Raw genomic sequence first — 23,005 nt, forward strand, 5'->3', positions numbered from 1 at the left:
TCGCTAGATATTAGTGTGAAGATTTCTGAGAGAGTGTCTGGACTAACATTGAAAGTGACTACTATATAGGGAGTTACAAAAGACAAAGTAGCCCTGCTATCTTTCCACTGAGTGTACCATATGTGAGCCATATCCTTAAGTTGGTAGGATACCATCTCAACCCTACCATTACCAGTCATTTGTATCACTCCAAAGATTTTCTTAACCTCATCAATGAAGCTATATGGGTTCTTACCAACCTGTGACCCTAAAAGTCGGGCGGATTCATCCTAGCAAAATCTCGAACCGTAGCTGCTACTAATCCACCATTTCTATTCGTAGGAACTGGAACCTACTGATTGTTCTGGTTGGTCATACTTTGAGCCAAAAGCTGAATCGTATTTCAATACCCTGCGTTCGAAACCTCATGGTCTGGGATAAAAGGAACTGCATTAGCATTGCGTGCATTAGCATTCCTTGCGCAATCTCTACAAGGAGGCATGATCTTAAGCGCATAATGATGGATTAGAAGGAGAGATCATACCAACGCACGATAAGAATATCAAGAAACTAAAGTTTTTCCTAAAACACTTCGTTGCCTCATTCTAATTAGATGTGGTGCACTTCATACCAACGAAAAAGGACTCTACTTAGTGCGGCTTTTCAGACATCCTAGGACAGTTAAACCTAAGGCTCTGCTACCAAGTTTGTCACGCCCCGAAGCTACCCCCAGGACACAGACACGGGACCTAGGATCACGAGTGATCCCAAGCAAACCCTGCTGGCATATCATAAGCATACTAAAGTAAACTGAAGTAAAGAAATGCTCCGCGGAAGCTAAATCATCATGTAAACTAAAATAACGGGGAATTCCCATAAACTATTTGAACAAATGAAAATTGAGAGTTTAACAACAACTGAAAATTCAAACTCAAATGCTAAAACTGAAACTAACTATGTCTGAATATAGCCTCGAACTTACTAGAAATGTTGGGACATACCAGAACTAGCTTTAGCAAATATGGAAAGCTAAAGACTAAAAGCAAAGGAAGATAATCATGTCAATCGTTCTCGAAGAATGAGGACTCACCATTGATGATGCTGAACTGAATATCGAGAACCGCTCTATGCGTGATCTAGAAGCTGAGAACCTGAACCTACATCACGAGAAGATGTAGCGCAGAGTATGCTTCAGTACTTGAAAGGTATTGAGCATGCAGGATAGAGTAAACCTGAACAATAATTATAACTAAACCAAAGCATATATCTAAGCAATGATAAGAGATAAGCATAATACTAAACTGAGAATACTGAACATGAAGTAACTGAATGCAATGACCAAGTTTATAACATGTTGAGACTGAATATTGAACTGTGACTGATAACGTGATCAATGCAATAGAATCTGACCTTAAGGGAGCTACTAATAACCGACCTCAAATAACATGAGCTAAATGTGGAGTCCGATGTATACGCCGCATCGAAAGGACCTAGTATACCCTGCTAGAGGTATATAGGCATGACTGGCGTGATCACTAGAATGATGCCCACAGAGGGGACTTACAACCTAAGAGGCACGTAGTTGTAGGACTTGAGGGTGATTGACCCTAGTACACTCGGTATTAAGCTTCTCCAAATTAATTATGTAATTAACAATTTATGATTGAATTTCTGTAATACTAGATAGCTCAAACCTGACATGCTAACTTGAAATGCAACATTAATATGCTGATAATGAAACAGTCAAATCTGAGGCATGTATATCTGAAATATCTGACCTAGCATGTGTAATTCATGAACTAAAGAACTACATAGCTAGGGCTCTGAATTTATGAAATAATCTACACAAAACGATATTAAAATCATGATAATCTGATTTGGATCATTCTAACAGCTAAAACTTAACAATTTCTAACATTCAAGAAACCCTAGGTCTAGATAATATTAAGGGAATAAAGATTTTGACTTAAATCTAGGGACCTACTGGGTGAAAGGAACCCACTAGTGAAATCCCACATACCTGGTGACGAATTCTATAGAGAAATCTTTCAATTTCATGGATGGAACTGATGAAAAATCGTTGTGTTCTTGAACTAGGTCTTAGTCGACTTCCTCCTATGGTTTGCTCTACGTTTGATGAATTTTTGGTGAATAATTGATTAAGGTAAGTTCTAATTTGTTTACTAGGGTAAAACTGACCAAAACCACGTAGTTTGACATAGACGTCTCTGTCATCGATGTCTGCATAACCGACTGTACAATTGTCTCCTCTAAATTTGGCAGGTCTCCATAGATGGTCTCCTTCGAGCATCCAGTTGCTCCTCATCCGTCTCAGCCTCTGACTCATCAGCAGCAGCATTCTCCATAGGTACATCTATGTTGGTCGCCGGAGGCATCTCAGAACTGCCCGGGACACCCTCAGTCTCAACTTCCTCAAATAAAGAAGTAAAGTCTATAGACTTTAGATAGTCCACATCCTTCCTTAAGCCTGCAACCTCGGCTTTCAAAGTCGTCATCTCTGAAGTAGCCTCATATCGACTCTCACAAGTCTCTACTCTCGATGTGAAAGCATCAATAGATGTTTGGAGGGGTGTCGATGCAGCTAGGATGGCCCGCTCGAACATCCAAGGTACCATGGCCTCTAATCGGGCAGCCCACACATCGGCAGAATGGGCTAAGTGCCCCATCTTCAGGATCATGGCCTAAGTAATATTGATGGGCTGGGAAGTAGTAGATGAACCAGGAACCTGGGAGGAAGTGGAAGCAGGAGTACCTGAATGCCCAGTGGCCGGAGTAGGCAAAGGTGCCTCTGCAGGTATTGAATCAACATCAACCTTCAGGGATGTCTCCATCGGAGCCGCTCTCCTCATATCTGTCTCCTCCCGTGTGTACTTGGCTTCTATGCGCCATATGTCTTTGGAGGATGTAGGGGTGACCTTGATGTCCCTATTCTCATCACGAGAAACTCTAGCACGCCGGCACAACTCTATAATCAGGACCGGGAATAAAAGAGACGTCTGGCGCTGCTTAACCCTCATGGCCATCTCTGCTCAATGATGAGTCCCAAGTCAATGCTCCTCCGGGCTATGATTGACCCAAGGCAGGCCGCTTTTGGATGGCAAAGGATGGACTCATTCTGCGAGGGCATGATAGAGCAGCTGATGAACCCGAACCAATATCGAGCGGCAATATTCATGTCCTTCTTCTCGATGGGAGCTCCTACCTCAATCCACCTCGGGGTGGTGTCAGAAATGAAGGGGCAAGCCAACCCTTGAGATTATACAAAGATGTCATAGTGGTAGCCAAATTTGGGTAATCAAAACCTGACCCTCTATCAAATACAACGTTGATATGATCGCGACCGTATCTCACTATTGTCCCCCGTACCGTGATGGACTCTACCGGTCTAAAAGCATTGTCCTTCTTCTTTCCCTTAGGTACCAGGTCACAATATGCTGAGTAAAACTCCCAGACCCATGTAAGAATGTATGGGCCTAAGGGGTAAACTGCTCAAATCTCTGGAACCTGAGAGTGTCCCACACATTAGGATACTTGCCCTCTAGGCCCTCTGTGGATAGCAGTTTTTCCTCTAGAATCATCCTCAATCCCTGGCCTATAGCCAATTGAGTAGCCGAGGAGGAGGATCTTGAACTGGTGGCGCTGGAACCACCGTATGTTCCGGAGTTGGCACTGTATTAGTAGGAGATGTGGCCTGTGGAACCCTAGATGCATCTTAGCGATACCTTGCATAAATTTCTGCTCGCCGGGACTGTAGAGGCTGGTCATCCTCAGGCTCAGAAAATGCAGCCTTGGAATCAAAGGAATCCCCCTAGCTGCCGGAGTTATGATCCGATATCTCAGATGCAGGCGCATTTCCCTTACCTTTGACTCCCTTGGGAAGTGCCTTCTTTCCCTTTTTAAAAGGGGTAGCTACCCCCTCATTGATAACTATGCCACGTGCTCTTTTGCGGGGCGGCATGTCCAAGTTGGTTCTAGCAATATCTGAAAAAATATCGTTGAATGTTAGAAACAGTTTAGGAAAAGTTATAGAAAGAATCACTGAACCAATCGGCGAGTCGCCGAATCACTTTGGCGAGCCAGATCGGTCTTGCCAAAAGATTTAGCTCAAAATTTCCTAGAAAAATGGCATGTCGGCAATGAGAAGGGCCTTTCGTTGAATCACCGACTTTATTCGGCAAGCACAGACTAGCCTGCCAAAAGTTACATTATATTTTAGGGATTAGGGACGCCGAAAGGGCGATCAAAGAAGACTTTCAGCGAATCACTAAGTGAACTCGACAAGTGAACTCGGCGAGCTCAGGATTCTTGCTGAAAGTTACAGAACCAAACTCAACAAAACCACGAAATTAATGGCGATCAAGGGTGATTTCAGTGAACCGCCGACTGGTTCGGCGAGCTCGAACTAGCTCGCCAAACTTCCCAACGTGCCTATTCTCAACCCCAACTTCCAAAATCAACCCTGCATCCCCCGAAAACAAAATCAAACAACACACCCACTCAATTAATCCCAGACCCATTAGACCCATGTCATTCGAGTACTCAGACTTCCCCCGGTTTGGCCAAAATTGGCCATTTGACGACTTTAGCCCTTAAGAATGACGTCAAATGCTCCATCATTGGGCAAAGCACATCATTTAGCGCAATTTGGGTTACTCGGACTTCACCCAACTAGACTCAACAATAATTAAGCACAACCCACAAGATTATGATCAATTGTAAAACACGAAATTCAGGAAATTAATAATTCATGTAATTTAGGCACGAGAGAGCATATCCTCAGCATGGCCACCCTCAGAATCTTTGGGCTTTTGACTCTCGTGGGGAGGAACATACCTATCCTTCTCCCCATCTATTTCCTTCCAAGTGGGGTTACGATCCCTCCACTCTCTATCACGGTTTCTCCAGCCCTCATCCTTGTTCCAACCTTGGTTACCACCCTGTCTTAGGTAGTTTACACGATAACCTCCTTTTTGATTGGCTAGGAAGTTCACCTCCTCATTGTACAAAGCTTCAACCTTGGCCTCATCGCGGTTTACACACCCAACACCCACAACATTTACACTTCTAGCACCCGCTCCCATGACATTCTTGGCTAAATATCAAGTTGGGTCATCATCTTTGCCATGTTTTGGTCCCTCTCTTGATCTTTCTCAATCTGCTCATTTGTCAATTTAAAAGTGAGAAGGGAGACCTGATCTTCATGGGTGTACCATGCCCGATTAATTTTGGTCATACCATCCAAGAGATGGGCTACTATAATGTAAGGTTGTTGCATTAAACCTCCCGGAGAAAGTTGATCAGACACTCCATTGTTCACCGAATCATGGCTTTGGTAAAAGTATTGCAGCAAAACAATGTTGGGCAAACCATGAGTTGGGCATTGCAGCACCAACTTCTTAAATCTTAGCCAAGTCTCATGAATTGGCTCACCCTCCAAACGCTTGAAGCTTTCGATGTTGTCCCTAAGTGTCATCATCTTCGAATGAGGGAAAAATCTCACTTGAAATGCGCTGACAGCTCTTCCCACGAAGTGATGGAATCTCTTGGCAATTCATCCAACCACTTACATGCTTCTCCCATTAGAGAAAATGGGAACAACCTCAACTGGACCAACTCTTGAGATATGTTCTTAAAGGAGAATGGCGTGCAAACATCAACAAAGTTCCTTATATGATCATGGGGATCCTCATGAGCCAACCCACCAAATAACCTTTTCAATTGCAAGAGCTATAGCATGGTGCTTGTAATGTGGAACACAACGTTCCCTTCAGCCGGAGGCAAGCGAATGGCACCAACTCCACCCACTAGGTTTGGGTCATTTACATTCAGTTCATTGGCATCATTGAGGTTTCTGATGTCATCTTGGGGGCCCACTTGGCTACCATTACTTCCGTAGACACTCATTTCCTCTTCTTTAAAACAACACAAAAACCAAAACTAAAAGTAAGTAGATTCAACTATGACTAAAAAGAACGAAATTAAACTTTACAAAAAGAATCTCAAATAACACCACTCCCCGGCAGCTGCACCATTTTAATTTGACGTTTCAAAAATACCTCATCCAATTCTAGGTCTTTAACGATCGTAAATCAGTATAAAACCCAACTAAATGAGTTGGGGTCAAATCCCACAGGGAGCGGTACGTGTTCAAGAGTCAATTGGGAAGTATGAACATGATCAAATTAGTCATAGGAATAAACATTATCGAATAAAGACATCATTAAATTAAAGGGGTGACAAGAATGTCAAATGGGGTTTTGGTTTTAATTTTCAACTACAAATAGTGGCAAACAACACGAAATAACAATAATGAAACGGGTTCTTGGGATGTGATTCGATTATAGGCTAATATAAACAAATGAGTAATTGCAACTATTAGAAAATCGCTAGATATTAGTAAGTAAACTAGGCTATAGTGGAGGTAAACTTTCTCTCAAACAATTTACTCAGAATCAAGTTGATATCTCTCGAACATCAACAAGCATGCAAAATAAGAACAGCCCACACCTTAGTCCATTCACTCTCTCGAGCTGAATGTGTGGGATTGAGTTTAGGATTCACTCTATCGAGCTAAATCGAGGTCAACCCAATACCCACAAACAATCAATCAAAAACCTTAGTTCTAAAACCTCTCTCTCTCTCGCAAGCCAAAAATACAAGGGTAGAACTGCATTTGCAACTACAATTCTTAAATTATACCACAATTAATGATTTAACTCACTTCTAAACAACATTTAAACTAACAATTAGCAATACCCATAAGCTATATCAGCCCACCAGCCCATAATCACATAATCATACCCCAAAAATTGGGGTTTTAACTAGACATCATAAAAAGGTAAAAACCATTACCAAATTGATTATCCATCAACTGGGTAAGTGTAGATTCGTCCTTACAATGCTCCTATTCGAAGAATCTCAAAGACCCACTTCCAATTTTTCAAAAGTGAAAAACTTCAATTTTTCAAAACTTAGGAAAAAAAACTAGAGAAAACTTGTCTCTAGAGCTCAAAACTTAATAAAACAAAAAATATATGAGCTAAGATCCTAAACTAAATGTTCAAAAATGTATTTATAGTTGCCAAAAATGTGCTGCGAAGAGTCACTCGGTGAAGTAAGTCGAGCTCACTGAACCACTCGACGTGCCGCCCATTGGTCACTTTCATCTCCCTTCTGCCTTGGCATTCAACATCCTCAAGGTTTATAACTTTGGGTGATCTAACACTACATCACGGAACCACTCAACGATCCACTGACTGCTCCTTTCTCTCTCCAACTTGGTTCTTTTCTTCAGGGCTTGGCACACTGGAACTTTAGGTACTCAAGTAGCCATTCGACGGCTCGCCAAGTGTACTTTGCGATCACCAGGCTTGCATTTATTTATTCTTTCGGCTCGATCTGTTCCCTTTTGCAAATTAGTGTCCTTGCTTTGTTCCTCAATCCATATACCTGGAAATCAAGGGTTTTACATCAGTTATTGGCACAAAATAAGCATTTGAGGACACTAAATCTATATAAATAAAGCCCTAAATGAGTCCAAATCTCAAACTCATCTCTGACCCATAGACCGTGGCCTAACCTACAGTCCCGGCGTGGGTGGACCCTTAGCTGGATTTTTGGACTGCTTCTGGGGAAGGCTACAGATGGCCATCCATGTACCACCAGAACGGACTTTGGGTCACCTTACGGTCCGTGCGTGGCAACCGTGGGTTGCACCTGCAACTTTTGAAAAAAAATCTACACTTTGGTAGTTCTAGCATACGAGGTGTTACAAATGCGCTCGAATGAGAATTTTTATCAGCGTGGTTAGCTTGAGAATTTTGTCAGCGTGGTCTAGATTGATTCTGAACTTTTTCTGAGCCCCTTTGTGGTTTTTGACTTAAAATGACAGTTGGGTGTGACACCCACTTTTTGTCATGATTACCTCGTATGAAAATTTCGACTACACCTTTGAGTCTGGTGTATCGAATTTGGTATGGTTGCATATCTTGTTTGCGTGCACGAGGCTCTGAACAAGGTCGGAACACCCCGTTAGAGTTTTTAAGTTTCTGAAAAAATGTTGAAATCTGGTGTATTTATAGCAGAAAAATTAGCACTTTTTAAAAACTTCAAAATCCCTTATCTCTCTCATTTCTTGGCCAAATAAGGTGATTCAAAGTGTGAAAACTTTGTTATTATGGTGGATTTGTTGTAGAGTGATTGGAAAGTTTTGGGTGCACATTGTTCTAGGTAAAAATTGTGTTAAACCAGACTGTTGTAGCCATTTTCGAATTCTTGTTTTTGGCTATTTAAAATTGGTGATATCTTGCTCAGTTTAGCTCAGTTTTGGGTGATTTGAAGTCCCACGTGTCGTGAATTATCGAAGCTACATCGTGGAGTGTTGGGAACCCTTCGATTTTTGTAAATTATGAGTTTTAGTTGCTGCAAGTTGTTTTATCTTTTTTAAATTGATTAAAGTGTGTTTTTTTTGCATGTTGGGTTTTGCTGCGTCTTGTGCCCCAAATTGTGTTCCATTTTGAAGTACAAATTTTGAGGTATTGTTTTGGGTCTTTTGATGGAGTCAAATCCAGAAAGTACAGTGTGGGTCCCATGATTCCCATTCTGACTCTAAAATTAACATGTCTCTGTTTATTGTGATTTTTGTGTCTAAACAATCGTACTAACATTGTGATCCTATATTTGATAGCGTGATAGCATTCAAAGGTCGTTCGATAAGGAAAAGCCCCGGCAAAGTGATTTCGAGCACACATAGATGGCTTAAAGGTAGACTACGACTTCTTTTCTATTAGATTGATCTTAATTGTGTAAAAGCATGTGGATTAGAGTGAATTTGGGGCGGGTACTAGTTCTTAGTTTATTTGATTATATACATTGTGCTAGGATTGATTAGTCATATTTCGAGTTTAGTACCACGTTAGTCGGGTTAGTAGAATTGTATGCTTATGTGCTAAATGTTATTGTATGCTTGTAATCTTTGTCCATCATCAACTGTGAGCATGATGTCCTTAGTATAGGTTAGGCTAGTGCTGCCTTAGACTTATTACCCGTATGGGCTGGATAGCCTTGACCGTCTGTCGACGTCGTTCGGATGACTTAGCTCCTTGTAGACTGGAGTAGGAGACTTGAGTCTAATAGTTTGAGCCTTAGATTAGGAGTTATCACTACTTGTTGCACTTCTATATCTTCTCCCTCTAATTATGCGGTTTCAACACGTTCTCGGAGGTTCAATGCATCACTAGAGGCGTGGGATTGAGATAATATAAGCTTGGAGCCTTTTCTGTGATTTCCTAGAGTGGATGACGTTTCATGGTGGCTATTGCTGGATTAGATCCTATTTAAGATACCATCACCCCCGGGGTCGTTCTTTCTAACTGGGCTGGGAGCGTATCGTTGGTTGGGTGGACTCAGTGATTTCGGCGATCACCCCCGGGCCTCTCTTTCTAGCCGAACTAGGAGTGTGCTGCTGGTTGGGTGTCCTCAGGTCACTCTTTCTAGTTGGGCTAGGAGTTGACTGCATGGTAGGACGACTCGCGATATCTACCTCACCCTCAAGTCCCTCTTTATAGCTGGGCTGGGAGTGGACTGTCTGGTTGGGTGTCCTCCTGGTCACTCTTTCTAGCTAGGTTGGGAGTGCACTGTTGGCTGGGTGGAGTTTGATGGGTTATCTTGGTTACTTTGGGTTGGGAGACCGGTGTTTCTTTCTTAGTAGACTTAGCTATTTTGAGTACCTATCGGGCTTATGGGGGTCCATTCAGGTTTTATTTAAACTTGCACACGAGTGTACCTTCTGGGCTTATGGGGGTCCAGTTAGGTTTAGTTTAGTTGTACTTAGTATATTTCTGGTATGCTCGTGTGCTTTCTAGTCATATTCGTTTTGACCCTCTATGTCTAGATTCTATCATTTCTTATTGTGTTTACCCTTTTTTCTCAGTCGACCTTTGATGCCTAATGAGTACCCATTATTTTGGTACTCATGCTACAATTTGCATCTATTTTGTGATGTAGGTCCCAGTACCAGTTACCAGTGATGATCAGTTCCAACCTTCTTTTGTAGCTTTGATTCGGAGACGAGGGTGAGCACTTGACGTTTTAGGTTTATCTTGTCTACTTATTTTGTTTTAGCTAGTCTTGTTGCTTTTTGAGACACGCTTTGTTGTGGTCCACTTTTGAGACTTGTACTCTTTATCAGACAACTATGTACTAGTGGCTTCTAGGTTCAGAGAGGGATTTGTGTATATATTTATTTTGGTTTTGCTTTCGCCTTGTAGTCCTTTGTTTAGATTATTGTTTTCGCTAGTTTCTACCCTTACGCTCATTACTTGATATTCTGGGTTACGGGTTGGCTTACCTATTGGTTGGTAGGGTATAGTAGGTGCCATTACGACTCGAGAAATCGGGTCGTTACAAGTTGGTATCAGATAATCAGGCTCACCGGTCACACTTATACAGAGCTAATGTCTAGTAGAGTCCTGCAGACTACTTGATCTTTTGGATTACGAGTTGGCTTACCTACTGATAGGATATAGTAGGTGTCATTATGACTCGAGAAATCGGATCGTGACAAGTTGGTATCAGAGCCTAGGTTCACTGGTCTCACTTGTATAGAGCTTGCACCTAGTAGAGTTCTATGGATAGACGCAATGATGTCTGTGCTTTATCTTTAGGAGGCTATAGGGTGTCTTTAGGAAATTTCTCTACTTTGTATCATATCGTGCATCATGTCTATTATTGGTTCCTTGAAATCTCTCTTGTTTCATTCTTTTGTAGGATGGCTCGTATGCGTGGTGGTACGGCACAACGCAGGGGTCGACCTCTCATGCCGACTCGGGAACCAACACCAACACTAGCCCAGGAGAGAGACGAGGATCTAGAGCTAGTAACAGACTCCAGCAGCTCATTTACCAGCACCGCCAGTGGGGTCGGGGCCAACCTAGCCGCCACCCGGACCAGTTCTGAATCCAGATCTCCAGGCTACTATTGCACAACTCTTGGGTGTGCTTTGGGGTATGCAACAGGCACCCGCCCCAGCTACACCAACACTAGTACCACAGGATCAGCCTGCAGTGAGGGAACCTCAGATCTAGGTACCACTTAATGGAGTACAACTCTTGGTAGCAGACAGACATTTACCGCCTAGGTTTTCTTGGACTGTGGGTGAGGATGCCCACGAGTTTGGTTGATTAATGAAATAAAGATTTCAAATTTGGAAAATGTAACTAGGGGAGTTCTTTTCTTAACTCGAAGTTTTCAACTTTGAAGTGTCTTTTACTGTGGGTGCTGATTTTATGTAAGTTAGAGTGTAATTGTTATGTTCCAAATAAAAATGACATGATTTAATTATACCGGTAGAGTTATAGAGACAATTTAAAACAAAGTTCTATGTGATCTGTTTGTTAACTTATTGTTGATTCATTAGCAGCTTTTCAGGATTGTAGTAGTTGTTTTTCAGAATGCTAGCTGAACTAATCTTTGTTGCAGAAGTGAATTTAAAGGATGTAGTGGCACGAACGACTATCATCTTAACAACAAGATAGATACACAGAAAAAGAGACACAAAAGAAGATGGGAGTGAACACACCTATTTTCAAAAGTGAGGGATAGTTGTCAATGTTCAGAAACCACCTTTCTTGCTCGATCTATTAGTTTTTGCAACTCAAATCCTAAAATTTTCACTATAGCTTCATTTTTCAGCTACTAGATTCACTTATTAATACACATTTTCTTTGTATTCCATCTTTGCTCCTTTACACTCATTTTATGTATCTATACCACTAAATCAACTATTACTGTATCAACTATTACTATTGGGCTCGTGCTGGCACGAGCACTACGTGTCTAGTCATCTTACAAAAGGCTAATGATTATGAAGAAGTAAGCCAAGAATTTGTTTTATTTAGGATTGTTGAATTACCGGGATCTATATTTATATCTAGTGTCTACGTAATTGCAGGCAATGGAGAAGTGAAGTGTCACTTTTCTTAGGCTAAAATTTATATTTAATTTTTAAAGATTTTTTTGCCATTTTCTTTTATACTTCTCTTAACAATTTTTGTTGGAAAAAATAAATACTCTATCAAAAAGTCCATAATGGTTTACATTCATTGCTAAAAAAATATAAAGTAATTTTAATTTACACTAATATTCATAACTCTCATGTCTTATTCATAGCCTTCAAAGTTTAACATCAAATACAGAGAGGAATTTTCTTTTATTTGACATTAATTATTTTAATTACTTTTTAAAAAAAATTATGATTACGCGAAGCACAGACAAGTCTACTAATACTCAAATTAAAATTATTGATCTCTAATTATGTGCTAATGATAGTCATTTTTAAAATTTTCACCAAATTTACAAATTTGACAAATATATTCTCTTGATGAAATTTTATTTTATTTTTCATTTAAAAAATAAAACAAATACATACAAATATAAAATGAGTAATGAATTTGATACCCTAACCCGCCGGAAAACTCCGAACAAAAATCCCCAACTCCCAAAACTCCGGTAGCAGCCATCATATAGCAAAATCAAGGCAATAGCTTAATAGTTAGAAAAAATGGCTTCGTCCGCCGGTCTCCGAGAATTGCAGCGTGACCTAGAGAACAAAGCCAACGATCTTAGCAAACTTCAAAAAGGCAAAAATCTTCCTTCCTTTCTTCTCTTGACTTGATCCTATTTGTTGTATTAATAATTTTATTTTGTTATCTACTGTCAGATATATCAAAGAATCATCAAATCAGAAAGAAGTATACTATTCAACTTGGTGAAAACGAGCTTGTTCTAAAGGTATGAAACTTATATTACTTTTTCAATACTTGAGATACATTATATTGAGTTGGTTATGTTATGTAGGAATTGGATCTGTTGAATGAAGACGCCAATGTTTACAAGTTGATAGGACCAGTGCTTGTGAAGCAGGATATGGCAGAAGCTAATGCCAATGTCAAAAAGCGAATTGAATACATTTCAGCTGAACTGTATGTTATTTATTTTTATTTAAGTTTTTTTAGTTATGTTCTAGTAGTTTCTTCTTGTTTGAGCAGAGTACATAATAAGATTGTTGTTCATTGGAATTAATAGGTTACTTTGAGATACTAAAGTAGAAGAACGGAAAAGGGCCTATGGGAAATCCTTTTATCGAAGTTAAACGATTTATTGATAATACTAACTTATAACCCTCATTGGTTTGGCCCTGATAGCTTGAAGAAATATGCTGCTTATTTATCTAAATCGTTGTGCTTTAGTTAATAGTTGTCTATGTTGGTTTTATGTGCTGTTATATTGTTGGAGCCTGCTGCTGGACAAAGGTCCAGTAAGGAAATAGCAGCAATGGAATTTGTTAAGCAGATGTGACACATGACTGGTACTTGCTCTAGTTTGCATATCATATCAGATCTTTTAATTTTGGAAGTAGAAAAACAATTTTTTTTTTTAAAAATAGGATAAAAGTAACCAACATTTCAACAACATACCCAGTGCAATTCCACAAGTGGGGTATGGTGAGGGTAAGCAGATGTGACACATGATTGGTACTTGCTCTAGTTTGCATATCATATCAGATCTTTTAATTTTGGAAGTAGAAGAACAATTTTTTTTAAAAAAAATAGGATAAAAGTAACCAACATTTCAACAACATACCCAGTGCAATTCCACAAGTGGGGTATGGTGAGGGTAGTGCACATATAGACCTTACCCTTACAAGGTAGAGAGGTTATTTTCGATAGACCATCGGCTCAAGTAAAAACATTTCAAAGTAGTACGAAAAAAAGAAACAACGGGAGTGGAGAAGCCAAGAAAAAATGCTAAAGAAAACATAACAAAGCATACAAAAAAGGGAACAATCACTACTATGAAATAATACAATACTCGAAGTGTCGGAAATAGTAAATAGTAACATATATGGAATAAAACTGATGTGCTATAAGGACCAAATTCAAATTCCATATTTTAGAAGTGCTGATGAATTGAATGATAGGGAATATTTATACATTCTAGGAACAGCCTCTTGTATTTGAAATCTTTTTGGTGCACCCTTGAGATTTTATGTCTGTATAGATGACTGTATGTCTTTTGTAGAAAATCATGTTTGATGTAGATTCTCTACTTTTGGTTAAATTTCCTGGACTCAGCTTTCCTCCCCCCCCCCCCCCCCCCCACACACACACTTTTACTTGTCTCAAGTTATTTGTCGTGTTTTTCTTTCTCACACTTTTAAGAAAACAATAATTTATATGTCATCTTTTTGTTGGGTTATGAAGGGTGAATTAGGGCGTCATGCGGAAGCTTACAATTTGCAAATCAAAGAGACGGTAAATCAGATGAAAAAAACTTATACTAAAAACATAATATTATTATATGAAAACTAATATAAAATAAAAATGCAATCTCCCCCCCCCCCCCCCCACCCCAATAATTGTAATTTATTTACCATACTGAAAAGGGGGGAAAAGGAGTGACAAGGGTGAAAGTATATACCTGGAGAGGAAGAAGAAAATAATAAAAAATTGCTGCTGTAATGACTAGTTATATTTCCTAGTGGTAGTTGTTGTTAGCAGTACACAAGTTGGATGGCCTAATAAATCAAATCAAGGGTGCTCAATCCCAAATCAGTTGGGTTGGGCTGGTCGGCTATATGAACCCTGGGTATCTATTATGTAGACGGTATATTTAATTGATGAAAATAGTTACAGAGTTCCAGTTAAGTTTGTGTTGCCTTTAGGTAAAACAAACAAAAAGTGAGGATTCTACTTTATGTGCTTATTTTGTTCACTATACAGTTCCAGTAGCCAGCAGCTCTTTGTTCCTGCTAGAATTTCACTCAGATATTTTCTTTGTTGAAAGTTCCATTTATCACAACTTAGAATCACTTATTACTTTAGAAAATCAATTTTTTGAACGCCTATTTAATGAGCAAAGAAAAAGATGGAAATCTGGTGTCTTATTTGTTGCATCTCCAGATAAGGAGACACGTGACTCCTAACACATGTCCACGTCTGTTTTGATCTTATACCAAATCAGTCTAAGAATATCTTGTCCATGCTTTGCTGGTGGTTTTTGAAGCTTGTAGATTAGCTCTTTTGGTGTTACTTATATAGTAATGGGTGCCCCACAGAAAGAAGAATGAAACAAACTCTGGGCTCTTTTCTTGAGCAATTACTAGTTTACTATTTTCTTTTATCATTAGCAAAAGAAAAAAAACTATTTGCTTTTATCATGTATGCAGTATCCTCCGATTCATTATCATGTTTAGGGAAACAAATCAACTGATATTCTCCAACGTAGGCCTTATGACGATTGGTATAGTCCTCACGCCGCCCAATGTTTGACTTCAAAAATAGGACTTTCCTCTATAAAGGTGGAAAATTGATACATTTCTTGCTTAGGAAAGACGTTAATGGCTATACAGCATAAATCTATTTTATATGTCCGAGCTGTATTTGCTAGAGAATTGGGCGTTCATGTCCTAGATTTTAGTGCTTTGGCAAACCCAACTTTAACAAGCAATTGTGTCCAAGACTTGTACCAGGGCACGCACGAGAGTTTAGTGCACAGATTTCAGAAAGCAAAGAATAAACTGACTTGTAAACTCACTTTTCTGATAAAAGGCATGAGCTGAACATGGCTGTTTTTTGTTTGTTTTTCCAGGACTGATTTTGTAGATTGTGAATTTGCTAGTGTATATTCTTGTAACTGGTAACATGTATATAAATTTAAAGTTGCACCATAACAGTGCTATCAGTAATTACAAAATCCAACCAAACTTAGGACTACTGCTTCACAAGGATCCTTTCATATCAACTAGTGTTTCAGGGTCCTCAGCATAGCTTCTTTACACCAATAGTAAAGCAAAAGAGTACAATTCATCTTGACTTTATGCACATAATTGTATTTGTCTTCAAAACTGGACAGTGCTATCAGTAATTTGCTACGTGTATTTAGTAAATTTAATTTTAGATTTAAGCAGAAGATGGTAGTCGGTATTTTATAAAACATCTGAATTTTCTTTGCTGCTTCACTAGTTCGTGTTACCGTACTTTTATCATCTAACATATGCTCTCCTGTCATTCAACAGAAAGCGATTAGATAGTACTCTTCAAGACTTGGAAGACAAGCAGAACAGCAAAAAGGAAACGGTTGGTTTACTTCTCTACTTATGTATTTTCTTTTTTTTCACATTATTCCCAGAGTAATAACCTTTAATGTGACTACTAATTTGGTGTTTCAACAAATATAACGGAACTGTGGTGATGATGAAATTTATCGCGATAGATGTTATTCGTTGTATGAGCACATCTGTCAGGTTGTTGGCAGCTGGACCTTTACGTGGGTAACTAATCAAAGTAGTGTTTCCTAAAAGTACCTTGGATTTAGCAGGAAAATGAAGAAATGTGATTAGAAATGACATTTGTGTACAGGGATTTTTTTCCCTTGGAGAGCATACATTCAAATAACGTTTTTTAGATTTTCAGTTCATTTAACTTGTCAAACTCTTCTATCATTCTCCTTTCCCCAAAGCCAACGGGGAAAAATAGGTGGTTGACACTGTATGTTAGGACAGATTCAGGTGGTCTCAGTCTATTTCACTTTCTTTTTAGTTTTTCTTTCAAGCAGCCATTGAATCTATTCCACCGTATTATCCTTCCCCCTTGTTTATTTTAACTGTTGGTATGCAGCAATTTAAGACCTGCTAGTACATGTCTGGCCCACCAATGAACTCCATGTACTTGATATCAATGTTTTTTCTGTCCTTGGCCTCTATTATTTCATCATCGGAAAAGGGCCTAAAATACCCTTCAACTATGCGAATTGGTACAAAATTACCCCTCTTCTACCTTTCGGGCCTAAAATGCCCTTGATGTCAACCTTTTGGCTCTATTTTTCCCCTCATCTTTAACAACTTAAATAATAACCTCAATTAGCAAATTCATTTATGACGTGTCGCTATCCTATTGGCTACCCTAATAATTAATTAAACTAATTAAAAAAATCAAATACCCACCCAAAAACCCCACCCATAACCCATCTTTTAACCAAATATTCTAACCCAAATTCAACATTGTCACCAGATCTTGTAGATAAATAAATCTTCAAACTCAACTCACCATATGAGAAAAAAAAGACTGCTTTTATCAAGTGTATAAAGCTGCGCCACTTCTTCCCCTTCTTTAGCAATGCTTGACCCAGAAATCCGAGCTCGAGAAAATTTCTTCTTGAATTCGACCTTTTTTCGTTGAAAACATTCACTTCAATCTTCCGATAAAGAAGATCAGCAACATCGTTCACATGATACACAAGTTTTTCATTCCATACAGGGTTTAAATCTCTCATTTTTACTTGTGTTCTTTGTCTCTGATTCTCAAACTCAATTTCTACAAATGGTAATGAAGAACCTTCACCATCTTTTGGCATCAAGTTATGTGCTGCCATCACTTCTACAACCAATTTTTCTTTACCATTATTCATGGTTATGATAAAGGAAAAATAAAACAGAGAGAAAAGGGACAGATAGGAAAACAGAGAAATAAGATTATACAGTTGATAGTTTTGAATTTGGGTTAAAAGATCTGGGTTACGGGTGGGGCTTTTGGGTGGATATTTGGTTTTTTTAATTAGTTTAATTAATTATTAGGGTAGCCAATAGGATAGCGACACATCATAAATGAATTTGCTAATTGAGGTTATTATTTAGGCTGTTAAAGATGAGGAGCAAAATAGAGCCAAAAGGTTGACGTCAAGGGCATTTTAGGCCCGAAAGGTAGAAGAGGGGTAATTTTGTTCCAATTTGCATAGTTGAGGGGTTTGGGCCCTTTTCCGTTTCATCATTATCAGATTTCTATAGCCAAAGTGACTGAGTTTTCCAAACCCATAAATACACTTGTAGCTCCGCCCTGAAAACCTCATGCTGTCTTTGAGATCTGATAAAAAATTCTTGCTTTACTTTCTGCTTCAATGTCCAATTAAACTAAGCAAATAGCACTGGTCATTTCTTGAATAGTGTCTGAAATATTCAATTTTGTTGTTCATTAGTTGTTCTGTAATAATCAACTCGTTAATGTTAATTGTGATTAATATGTCTGTTTGGCGCCTTAACGAATCATGACAGTTCATGAGTACTATAGTCTGTAGATATTCAACATGCTATTGGACCGCATCGAGGAGGAGAGTATGGGGATGGTGGTGGAATTTGGACTTGTTTTATTAGGGAGTAGTAATATACTAGTATGAGGACCACAAACTTGTTAATGTTAATAGTGATCAATTTGTCCGTTTGGCGCCTAAACTAATCATGACAGTTCATTAGTACTATAGTTTTTAGGTGTTCAACATACTATTGGACCGCGTCGAGGAGGGAGTATGGGGCTGTTGTTGGAAATTGGACTTCTTTTATTAGGGAGTCGTAATATACTAGTATGAGGCCACCAATGGTTGAATGTTTTTGTGTCTTGTGTTCTCTATTTTATTAGTAATAGATTATATGCTTAGGGGCTGCAACAGTAGAATGACACCTAACTATCAAAGTCAACAGAATGACACCCAAGTGTGTGGCGTAAAATTCGATTAAATAGGTGCAGAACACGTCCAGGTTCAAATTGTAGCAGAAATACAAAATACTATACGAGTTTTTCTCATCTGCTGAGATCTGTTGCAGAGGTGTCGATTATCTGTGTCTGGAAACAAAATAATCAAGGTGCTCACTACCCTTGCTTAAAAACAAATACATAAGAAAACAGTAGATGTCACCTACATTGCTCGGACTCTTCACTTTTGGTGCCGCACCCGTATCGACATGACGTGGGTGTGGGTGTGGGTGTGGGTGTGAGATCCATACCTGATCGGTCAACCGGTTTTGGATACTCACCAAATTCAAGGGAGAAATTTTGGACAGATTCAATGATTTATGTAATCAAAACAAAACCTAAGGTGGAATTGAAGAAAATGAAATACCTTGTATATATAAATTTCTATTGCTACTCTTTTTTTCCTTTTACCTCCTTCCAAGATTCTCCTCTTGATCCTTATTTTCTCCTTGAGTTATCCACATAATATCTCATAATTTAGGTTTTATAACTGTATTTTTAGTCGAATTCTTGCACCCGTATCCACAATCCACACATGGATCCGTATGCCTGAATCTTAAAAGTTAGGTCATAGTGGATCCAACCTCTAGATTTGTACCCGTATCGACACCTACACCCGACTCTAAGCAACTTATGATGTCACGGGCCTGATTTATAACGAATGTGAATTTGGGTCATCATGTAAAAAGTTGGTAAGCTTCGATGATAAAACATAGTTGTCCAATTTTCAGAGGTCTCCAACATATCCTTAATGCTGAGAAATACAACATTACCTGTCTCAAAAAAATGATTAAAATTTTGTTGTTTTTTTTTTGCTGTTGTCCCCATTCTACTAGTTCAAACATAAGTGGTTGAGTCATTTATCAAGTAACTACCTACTATCACGTGCAACATATACTGTCTGAGGATTGTTCATATTATGTATTGTTTGATCATATTAAATATTGTTTGTAAGTGTGTATAATACTAATCATTAATACGAACAGGGAATATAGAGGTTTGACCAGTTGAATTGAATTGCATTTGATCAGTCTTAATCATTTCATTTTATAAAAGCGATGTTATTGCAGTAAAATTGGAAATACACTCAATCTAAAAGGTAAGAAGTTTATGTTTGTAATGTTAAAAAAAGAAGAAGTTAATGTTTGTGTAACAAAGTGCCGGAAGCTAAGATGATTGATACCTGCAAGTACATAGGTGCCATTTATTGATTTATCAGTAATGGGTTATTGGTTTAGTGGTTTTGATGACGATTTTGATTTTTTTTGTTATCGGGTTTTTGTTTCTAAACTATTTTAGATTTTTTCTTAACGGGTTAATTAATAACACGATAGTAAAATAAATAATTATATTTATATCATTTTGTATATAAAGTCCTTGACTTAGAGTTTACTTTCCTACTTTTATTTCTGAATGTCTCAAACTCTTGGTTATTCTACAATATAAAAGTGTTTGCTTTTGAGCAAGATGCAATTTATGAACTCCTGTGCATGGTTCATTTGGTTTGTCACCTTGTTTCTAAGTGATTTTCAATGATAATTTTGGTGTCCAATCTTAACGGTTAAACCGATAACCGAATCCATAACAATCAGTAACCGATAAACCAATAATCGATAAACCAACATCTTAATGGTTCTAGAACGGTTTAACATCTCTACGAACCGATAACCAATAAGTCAAACCGATAAACATCAAAACCAAATCAAATCGACCTATACGCAGCCCTAGGTAAGGGTGTTCATGGTTCGATTTGGATCAGTTATTGGTTCAAATCAAAACCAAACCAATCTGGTCGGTTTTTAAATTTCTAAAACCAAACCAAACCAAATGAAAAAATAATCATCGGTCTAGTTATTGACAGTTTGGTTTAGTTTTTCTTATTTTTTCGGTTTGAAAGTAATTAATTTTTTGAGGACATACATATCTCGATAGACAGACACCTAGTACATGAACAATCCACATGAAAGCTGCTGTGGGTTCAACTAAGCAATACTAGAGTTATTATTACATGAACAAATTTATTGAATTAAGAGAAAGTGTGACCATCAAATGTGAGGTAGGATAGGTAAGGACTAAAGTAATGGATTTTGATGGACTTGGATTTAGGGTTGTAATAGTTGGGCTAAAATTTGAGTGTTGGCTTCAAATAGTAAACTTAAAGACTTAAGTTAATTAAAATTAACACACTATTTATATTTTATATATGAATAATATATAAATAATTATAAAATTGATATATCTAATTTTTCGGTTCGGTTTGATTATTTTTGCGATTTGTTTTTAGTAAAACCAAATGGTATCGGTTTTTTAAATTAAAAACCAAACCAAACCAAATATTAGGTTTTTAATTGGTTGGTTCGAATTACAGTTCAGTTTAGTTTTTTTAACCATAACCATGAACATCCCTAGGGGAGGGGGTGCTGCTGCTGCAGTTAGAATTGGCCTAGCAGCTCTCTAGTTCTAGTATAAATAAGGTTTATAATGCTCGTCATCCTGTTTGGTTGGCAGTTGGATCTTAGGGCTTGTTGCTTTTGACTTATAAGCCAAAAACCATAAGTTAGGACTTGTAACTTATGGTTTTTGGCTTATTTTTGTCTTTTTGGCTTAAAAACAAGTGCTTAAAGCACTTTTTTGATTTATCCGAACATTCCAAAAGTACTTATAAGCTATTTAGATTTAAAAACACTTAAAATAAGTCAATCCAAACAGGCTCTAATAAAAGTGGTGATTCCTAAAAGTACCTCAGGTTTAGCAGGAAAATGAAGAAAAAGTGATTAGAACTGACATCATTGTGTACGACTTCTTTTTTTCTTCCTTGGAGAGCATATATCAAGTACTCCCTCTGTCCCAATTTATATGACTCACTTTTTTTTTTAGTCAGTCCCAAAAAGAATGATACATTTTTATATAAAATAACAATCTGACTATAAAATATCTATTTTACCCTTAATGAAATGATTTACAGCCACACAAATTTCTATCATTCATTTTGGACCACAAGTTTTAAAAGTCTTCCTTTCTTTCTTAAACTCCGTGCCGAGTTAAAGTACCTCATATAAAATGGGACGGAGGGAGTAACATTTTTTAGATTTTCAGTTCATCAAACTTGTCAAACTCTTCTATCATTCTCCTTTCCCCATTACCCACGGGGAAAAATAGGTGGTTGACACTGTATGTTAGGACAGATTCAAGTGGTTTCAGTCTATTTGGCTTTCTTCTTAGTTTTTCTTTGAAGAGGCCATTTAATGCATTCCACCATATCGTCGTTCCCCCTTTTTCTTTCTTTTAACTGTTGGTATGCAGCAATTAAAGATCTGTTAATACTTGTCTGGACTCACCAATGAACTCCGTTTACTTGCTATCAATGTTTTCAGTCCTTGACCTCTTGTTATTTTCCTCATTATCTCCTGATCATTTAATAAGTCGCCTTGTTACTAAGATACCAACTCTAGTCCCTTACGGAGCTGAACTGTATAGCTGTTTTCCAACTTATATCAAGGCATTTACTGAGTGGCCATGTTACTCAGATACCAACTCTAGTCCCTCAGGACGCTGACAAGTTGATACAAATGTTGGAAAAATCAGTTTGTTGATTTATCTTGCTTCATGCTAAAATCATTTGGTGCCTTGTGCGGTTCAGTCAACTAGTAATATTTCTATGAGGTGGATGTGTTAACCTGATTCATTTTGTAATATTTCTATGAGGTGGATGTGTTAACCTGATACATTTTGTTGTTGATATACGTGTCAATTTTCAGATTCTGAAGCTGCAACAAAAGATTCAGTCTCTCCAAGCCGGAAAAGGCAAGGCCTGATGCGCCTTAGGGACTAACATGGCACCACAGGCATGTTAATTTGATCGCATTTAAACAGGTCGTGTTGTCCCAAAAACTCGAAGCATCTTCCTTATTGTTCCGTTGGCTTTTGTAGATCAAAGGGTTACATGATTTGTATGGTTTTTAGTCACATGTGATATTAATTTAACTTTATAACTAGCTACAGCTTCTTCTATGGATGGTTATCGTGGTTGAAATATTTTTTCAAGGACAAGTTTCTGTAGTGAAAATGGAACATTGAAAATTTTGCAAATTTCTGCCTATCATTTTAATCATTAATATTGTAAACACTTTTGAACTTGACACTAATTATTAGTTTCATCCTTAAAGTATATATTGACAGCCCTAAGTAGGCGTTTGATCATGTGATACCATATCACGATATGTGATCGTGAGATGGAATCAGCATTTGGACATGCGATTTCACACTAATTCCATCTCATGAGATGGAATACCATATTCTCCAAAAATCATGATATGGGAATTCCATATCATGATTTGAGATTTTTTAAATACAAAAATTGACACACAGGTTTGTATTTTGTTAAAACAACCCTACATTATATTTACTAAATATTTATTTCATAT

At 38.1% G+C, this 23,005-nt stretch overlaps 1 protein-coding gene across 1 annotated transcript; it reads left to right on the forward strand.

Annotated features, from left to right (window-relative positions):
- The first annotated feature begins 12,431 nt into the window (after positions 1-12,431).
- Positions 12,432-22,670, forward strand: LOC102599302 (prefoldin subunit 6). Its single transcript, XM_006356812.2, has 5 exons — positions 12,432-12,638; positions 12,719-12,789; positions 12,856-12,980; positions 16,076-16,136; positions 22,340-22,670. Exons 1-5 carry the CDS (start codon positions 12,560-12,562, stop codon positions 22,394-22,396), a joined length of 393 nt encoding a protein of 130 aa, XP_006356874.1. The 5' UTR covers positions 12,432-12,559; the 3' UTR covers positions 22,397-22,670.
- Positions 22,671-23,005: the final 335 nt, after the last annotated feature.

Source organism: Solanum tuberosum, unplaced genomic scaffold (assembly GCF_000226075.1).
Source record: "Solanum tuberosum cultivar DM 1-3 516 R44 unplaced genomic scaffold, SolTub_3.0 scf00232, whole genome shotgun sequence".
NCBI classification, from domain to species: Eukaryota; Viridiplantae; Streptophyta; class Magnoliopsida; order Solanales; family Solanaceae; genus Solanum; species Solanum tuberosum.